This window comes from Homarus americanus, unplaced genomic scaffold, assembly GCF_018991925.1.
Source record: "Homarus americanus isolate GMGI-L3 unplaced genomic scaffold, GMGI_Hamer_2.0 scaffold31943, whole genome shotgun sequence".
NCBI classification, from domain to species: Eukaryota; Metazoa; Arthropoda; class Malacostraca; order Decapoda; family Nephropidae; genus Homarus; species Homarus americanus.
The window spans coordinates 15046-22763 of NW_024751091.1; the positions used below are offsets into that span (position 1 = coordinate 15046).

At 40.6% G+C, this 7718-nt stretch overlaps 1 protein-coding gene across 1 annotated transcript; it reads right to left on the reverse strand.

The window, feature by feature from the left end:
• Positions 1-6207: 6207 nt before the first annotated feature.
• On the reverse strand, positions 6208-6798 carry LOC121854536. The gene has a single exon (XM_042349209.1). The coding sequence runs from the start codon at positions 6796-6798 to the stop codon at positions 6208-6210; it is 591 nt and encodes a 196-aa protein (XP_042205143.1).
• Positions 6799-7718: the final 920 nt, after the last annotated feature.

Genomic DNA, 7718 nt, shown 5'->3' on the forward strand with positions numbered 1-7718 from the left:
AGGCGTGGGAGTAGGGGGTGGGGAGTAGAGGGGGGAGTAAAAGTTGCAGAGTGGGGAGTGGGAGTGGGGTGGAGATGGGGTGGGAGTGGGGGTGGGGTAAAGAGTGGGAGTAACGTGGTGGGAGTGGGGGGTGGGGAGTAGGGGTGGGGAGTAAGGCATGGGGAGATGGGCGTGGATGGGGTAGGAGTTAGGGTGGGAGTGGGGGTGGGAGTAAGGGGTAGGAGTAAGGGGTGGGAGTAAGAGATTGGGAGTAAGGGGGTGGGAGTAAGGGGTGGGGTAAAGGGGTGGGAGTAAGGGGTGGGAGTAAAATTGGGAGTAAGGGTGGGAGTAAGGGGTGGGAGTAAGGGGGTAGGAGTAAGGGGTGGGAGTAAGGCGTGGAAGTAAGGGTGGGATTAAGGGGTGGGATTAAGGGGTGGGAATAAGGGGTGGGAGTAAGGGGTGGGAGTAAGGGGTGGCAGTAAGGGGTGGCAGTAAGGGGTAGGAGTAAGGGGTGGGAGCAAGGGGTACGAGTAAGAGGGTGGAACCTTGTAGTGAACATGTAGTTATGAACATGTTGATATAGTGAACCTTGTAGTGAACATGTAGTTATGAACATGTTGATATAGTGAACCTTGTAGTGAACATGTAGTTATGAACATGTTGATATAGTGAACCTTGCAGTGAACATGTAGTTATGAACCTGTTGATATAGTGAACCTTGTAGTGAACCTGTTGATATAGTGAACTTTGTAGTGAACATGTTGATATAGCGAACCTTGTAGTGAACCTGTTGATATAGTAAAACTTAATAGTGAACATGTTGATATAGTGAACATGTACTTAATAGTGAACATGTTGATATAGTGAACATGCTCATATTTCTTATAACGGGGATTAGTCCCTCCGGCCACAGATCACTGACCCACATCAGAGCCTGGGGGCCGAAAATATAATAATAATAACAACAACAATAATAATAATAATAATAATAATAATAATAATAATAATATTAATAATAATAATAATAATTAATAAAAATAATAATAATAATAATAATAATAATAATTATTAAAAATAAAGAAAAATACCAATGATGATGGTGGTGATGATGATGGTGATGATGATGATGATGGTGATGATGATGGTGGTGGTGATATGATGATGATGATGATGATGATGATGATGGTGGTGGGGATATGATGATGATCATGATGATGGTGATGATTGTAGTGATGATGGTTGTGATGATGGTAGTGATGATGATGGTGATGATTGTAGTGATGATGGTAGTGATGATGGTTGTGATGATGGTAGTAATGATGATGGTGATGATTGTAGTGATGATGGTAGTGATGATGGTTGTGATGATGGTAGTGATGATGATGGTGATTGTAGTCATGATGGTGGTGATGATGGTAGTGATGATGGTTGTGATGATGGTAGTGATGATGATGGTGATGATTGTAGTGATGATGGTTGTGATGATGGTAGTGATGATGATGGTGATGATTGTAGTGATGATGGTAGTGATGATGGTTGTGATGATGGTAGTGATGATGATGGTGATTGTAGTGATGATGGTGGTGATGATGGTAGTGATGATGGTTGTGATGATGGTAGTGATGATGATGGTGATGATGATGGTGGTGATGATGATGATGGTGATGATGGTGATGATGATGATTGTGATGATGATGATGATGGTGGTTTGTGATATGATGATGATGATGATGATGATCATGATGATGGTGATGATTGTAGTGATGATGGTATTCATGATGGTGGTGATGATAATGGTGGTGGTAATATAATGATGATGATGATCATGATGACGGTGATGATGGTAGTCATGATGGTAGTCATGATGGTGGTGATGATGGTAGTGATGATGGTGGTGATGATGGTAGTGATGATGATGATATAATGACGGTGATGATGGTAGTGATAATGTTAGTGATGATGATGATGAAGATGGTAGTGGTGATATGATGATGACGATAATGATGATGATGGTGGTGATGATGGTAGTGATGATGATGGTGATGATGGTAGTGATGGTGATGATATGATGGTGATGATGTTAGTGATAATGGTAGTGATGATGATGATGATGGTGATGATGGTAGTGCTGATGGTAGTGATGATGGTGGTGATGATGATGGTAGTGATGATGATAATGATGATGATGATGGTGATGATGGTAGTGCTGATGGTAGTGATGATGGTGGTGATGATGATGGTAGTGATGATGATAATGATGATGATGATGCATATAATATACCTTTTTTGTGTGTGTGTCTAATGATAAATCCAGAGAAAAACAAGACGATTTTTTTCTAAGACGTATTTTAGCGTCTAGTTACTTAACTTGTGTGATATAAAGGGAATAACCATAGAATAATAATCCCATTAATTACTTCAGGTATACAGGTACATTAACATCACCTTGTATAATAAACTCCTAACCTAACCTAACCTTACCTCTATTAAGAACAGCTTATTTAAATATATATATATATATATATATATATATATATATATATATATATATATATATATATATATATATATATATATATATATATATATACTGGTTACAAAGATATGTGTGAATAATCTAGAGAGAGAGAGAGAGAGAGAGAGAGAGAGGTTTGTGCGTTTCCATATTTGTGGCTACATCAATATCCCTCTCAGGAGTTAGGCCTCTTAAAGTTAGGTTGTGTGTGTGTGTGTGTGTTGTGTGTGTGTGTGTGTAAGGAAGACGTGTAATTGTGTGTTCTTTACATAAAATAATCAGTATCTTGTTATCTTTGATTTAATAACTGAAATATGTATAAATAGCCACCATACCGTCACCACATCCACCCTACTGTCACCACATCCACCATACCATCACCACATCCACCATACCATCACCATATCCACCATACCGTCACCACATCCACTAAATACCTGTAATTAGACAAACGTAAGGACTGATATACACAGAACAGGTGAGATGTTTCAGAACCCGAGAAGAAAAAATAATGGTTCATCTTTAGGCTTTATTAATGTAGGAAAGAATCTTCTCCCCCTCTCGCCCCTCACCCCCGCCCCTCACCCCCGCCCCTCACTCCCGCCCCTCACCCCCTCAGCCCTGTCTGGAGGTTAGGGGGTATTCTGCTGGTGATTTAGGACTTATAATGATACAAAAGTAATATATTTATTTGCAAGGGGAGAAAAAGTTAGGTGTGTGTGTGTGTGTGTGTGTGTGTGTGTGTGTGTGTGTGTGTAGACTGAACTCACCTATTGTGTTTTGATTGGGGGATCGAACACAGGTAACTCTACAACCCTTACTACCTTCTACCACACTCAAGACCTCATAACCATAGGGGCTTATGGTTGTATTATGATAAGAACAGGAAAAAACAAGCAATATTGTACACAGAGACACGTACCAAACACGGACATTTCTCGTACTTTAGTGTCCTTGGGATCATGTACGTACCCTTGTTAGGTTGTCTTTTGTTGCCAATTGACGGAATGTGGATGTTGTGTTGTAGTGTCCGATTGTTTGTTTGTTCTGTATTGTGTTATAAGGAATTTGTTAAGGCAGCAGATAATGGCGGCTCCTTGTAGCTGTCATTAATGGGAGAGTTATTTGGTTTGCCTCTCTTCCCTCCTCAGCTGTCATTAATGGGAGAGTTATTTGGTTTGCCTCTCTTCCCTCCCAACTTCTTGCCTCGTCTCGTCTCTTCTCGTCACACCTCACCTGTCCCATCTCGTCCCCTATCCTCACCTCTCCTCGTCTTGCCTGGCTCCTCTCCTCACCATAATCCCCCAGGTAGGTGCAGTTGACCTTGGTTTCGAAGGACGTGTTTACCGCCGTGTTTTGCAGATCAGTGTTATTAAGGGGAAACTAAAAGGCTTGAAGCGTGTTTACAAGTTAGAGTAAATACCAAGATACATGTGTTAAAAGAAGCCTCCTGGACTCACCTGGCACGTATGACGCCAGTGTGTTAATGAGTCAGGTGTGTTATGTTGTGGAATGAGTGTCACCTGGCGGCATTGTGAGGTGGTTATGAGGTAGTAATTTGCCTTTAATGATATCAAGTGGGTGTATGACATAGAGCTAATTAAGATCATCAGGTAAAGAACAGGTGTGAGGTGGAAGAAGACAGGTGTGAGGTGTCATGATTAGACAGAAGGAAATAAACTTAATTCTTCACAGGACTAAAGTAGAGTTAACAAGGTACAGAAAATAATCTAAATGCAGTTTGAAATAACAAGTTTAGTACAGTTTGTTTTCCAGGACGAACAAGACTATTACGTGGGTTAACAGTGTGTTTCTATGTGTTGTTAAGTGTTGTTATTATGTAAGTAAATAGAAGAGAAAATGCGGTAAATATCGATAAAAGTGTGTGTGTGTGAAGATGATAACTCAAAATTGGTAAAGTAAATAGTAAGGAAAATAATGATAATTGAAGGGAAAAGTATATTTATAAGACATTAAATGAAAATATGCAAACAAATGACCATCTTAGGATTTTGTTAAGAGGATAAAATAAAAATTAGAGGAAATAAGTCTATCCTGGAAGAAGGTAATTAAATGGAGGAAAAAAGAATTAGGGTGTGTTGAGAGAAGAATGACAGGATGTTGTTGTGGGGGGAGGGGGGAGGTAAACCTGAGATGAGGCGGAGACATTTGTAGATGTTTGTGGGGGGGGAGACAGGAGGAAGTTGTGTGTGTGTGGAGGGGAGGAGTGAGAGACCATCGAGGCTACTACCATTATCCATGAACAACTACGCTGGACTGGCCATGTTACCCGTATGGACGACAGTCGACTGCCAAAGCAACTACTTTACAGTCACCGAACGAAGAGTAAACATAACGTTGTTGGGCAACTGAAAAGGTATAAGGATAGTCTTAAGACAAACCTGAAAAAGTGCCAAATCGACCCCCTCACCTGGGAGATGTTCACTCCACACCGTAACGCTTGGAGGAGCACCACACGAAGTGTCAATACTTCCGAGTTAACCCGACTGCATACCGAGGCAGACAAGCGCCGGAAAGACACTGCCGCCGCCCCTCCCACACTAGATGCAGCCCTCCACATGTGCAACGTCTGTGGACGGCCCTGCCGGTCCCGTATCGGCCTCTTTAGTCACCTCAAAACTCACCAACCTAGGTGACATCCTTAACTCATATTATTTTATCATAGCTGGATGATCGTCGTACTCGATCACGAGTGACAGCAAAGTAGTAGTAGTAGTAGTAGTAGTAGTAGTAGTAGTAGTAGGGGAACGAGAGCTTCTGCCCCTACTCCGACAACTGCTGCAGATATTGTCTATGAGACTACAGTCACTGAATGCCGCATAGATCTGCGGCTCAACTAATTTAACACAGATAGGATAGCTTCTTATGTATTAGGATATTTAATATTAAGGTAAATAAATGGTGGCGAAGGTGTGGCTATTGGGGAGGCTGAGGCCACGTTTAAAAAAAAAAAAAAAAAGTAGTAGTAGTAGTAGTAGTAGTAGTAGTAGTAGTGTGCTGCGCTGAAGGGAAGTCATACACACGTCATATATTCCCGCTCTGTATGAGTTAATTACAGATATTCTTGGTAAATATAACAGGAATTTTATCGGTGCATGTTTTGGTATTTTGGGATTTTATAATTAGGTTTTGTGGGTAAATTTGGGAGTAAGGGAAGACAGACAGACAGATTATGATATAGATGGATAGATATATGGATAGATGGATAGATGGATAGATAAGTGGAGAGAGAGAGAGAGAGAGAGTGTGTGTGTGTGTGTTTTGGTGGTAATAACTTTCTCTCGGGTCAAGACAGTCTTCTAGGCAAGTCTGTCCCTCTCGCTGATAAAGGTGAGATAAGTTTTCTCTCTCACTTTCTCTCACTATCTACCTATCTCTTTCACGTTATCCAGTTATCTATTTTTCTTACTCTACCTCTCTCTCTCTCTCTCTAATAATAATAATAATAATAATAATAATAATAATAATAATAATAATAATAATAATAATAATAATAATAAACCACTGTTAGCCTCAGAGATAAATCCCCGAGTTTCCAGACCCTGCCGCGTGGAGGCCAGTGGTGAGAGGGTCCTTTTTTTTTATTTATTTTTTTATTTTTTATTTTTTTATTTTTTATTTTTTTTTATTTATTTTTTTATTTTTTTTTTATTTTCTTTTTTAGGAGTTGGATTGGAGGAAGTGAGTTGGTATCACCTTTTGAGGAATAATTTTTTCATCAGATCGTATACCTCGTTGACCCCTTGGTCCACCTGTTGAGGAAGACCTGTGAGGGTGATCAGCTCACTTTTATCATATTTATGAGGAACCATAATGTGTATTTTCAGTGATGAAGTCAGGTGCCGGATGTTTTGGCCTTGGAACCCGATAATTTTGCTGTGATAGGCCTTGGGGATGCTTAAACTCCGACTAACCGGAGTGTTAACCCGGCGCCGCTCCTCTTCGTTCTGGATGAGTTGTTTGACGCGGAGAGCTGCGTCTCTAACTTGGTTTTTGTTTTTGCCCTCAATGAGAATGGGCTCGTCCCCGGCTCCCTTGCGAGGAACTAGTACCCTAACCTTGAAACAGTCTTGTAGCTCCTTGACAATGGAACCTCCAGGACCGATTACTGCTCCCAATAGGGAGTTCGGGGCTTTGACGGACTCTGTTATGTTTTCCTCGACCCATTGGGCCCTCATACGGGTCACCCAGGGGTCAAGTGGTCGAGTTTTCTGTTTTTTGCCCTCGTTGGCTGGGCGATGTGCCCGGCGCTCGTTGCCGTTGTTAGTGTTAAGACTGTTCATTTTTTATTATAATCCAACACGCGGAGGACCAGACAAGAGACTCCGTTTGTGAGGTGTAAGAAATAATGTAGTAAGAGGCTGAACCTGTTATAGTGAATATATAGTGAACCTTGTAGTGAACACGTAGTTATGAACATGTTGATATAGTAAACCTTGCAGTGAACATGTAGTTATGAACATGTTGATATAGTGAACCTTGCAGTGAACATGTAGTTATGAACCTGTTGATATAGTGAACCTTGTAGTGAACCTGTTCATATAGTGAACATGCTCATATTTCTTATAACGGGGATTAGTCCCTCCGGCCACAGATCACTGACCCACATCAGAGCCTGGGGGCCGAAAATATAATAATAATAACAACAATAATAATAATAATAATAATAATAATAATAATAATAATAATAATAATAATAATAAAGAAAAATATAATAAAAATACCAATGATGATGGTGGTGGCGATATGATGACGATGATGATGATGATGGTGATGATGGTAGTCATGATGGTAGTCATGATGGTGGTGATGATGGTAGTGAAGATGATATGATGACGGTGGTGATGGTAGTGATGATGATGATGGTGACGGTGATATGATGATGATGATGATGGTGATGATGGTAGTGATGATGGTAGTCATGATGGTGGTGATGATGGTAGTGATGATATGATGACGGTGATGATGGTAGTGATGATGATGATGATGGTGACGGTGATATGATGATGATGATGATGATGGTGATGATGGTAGTGATGATGATGATGATGATGATGGTGACGGTGATATGATGATGATGATGATGATGGTGATGATGGTAGTGATGATGATGATGATGGTGACGGTGATATGATGATGATGATGATGGTGATGATGGTAGCGATGATGATGATGATGGTGGTGATATGATGACGATGATGAT

Coding starts and splice junctions, on each gene's coding strand:
- LOC121854536 (XM_042349209.1), bottom strand. CDS start 6,798: ATGAACAGTCTTAACACTAACAACGGCAACGAGCGCCGGGCACATCGC.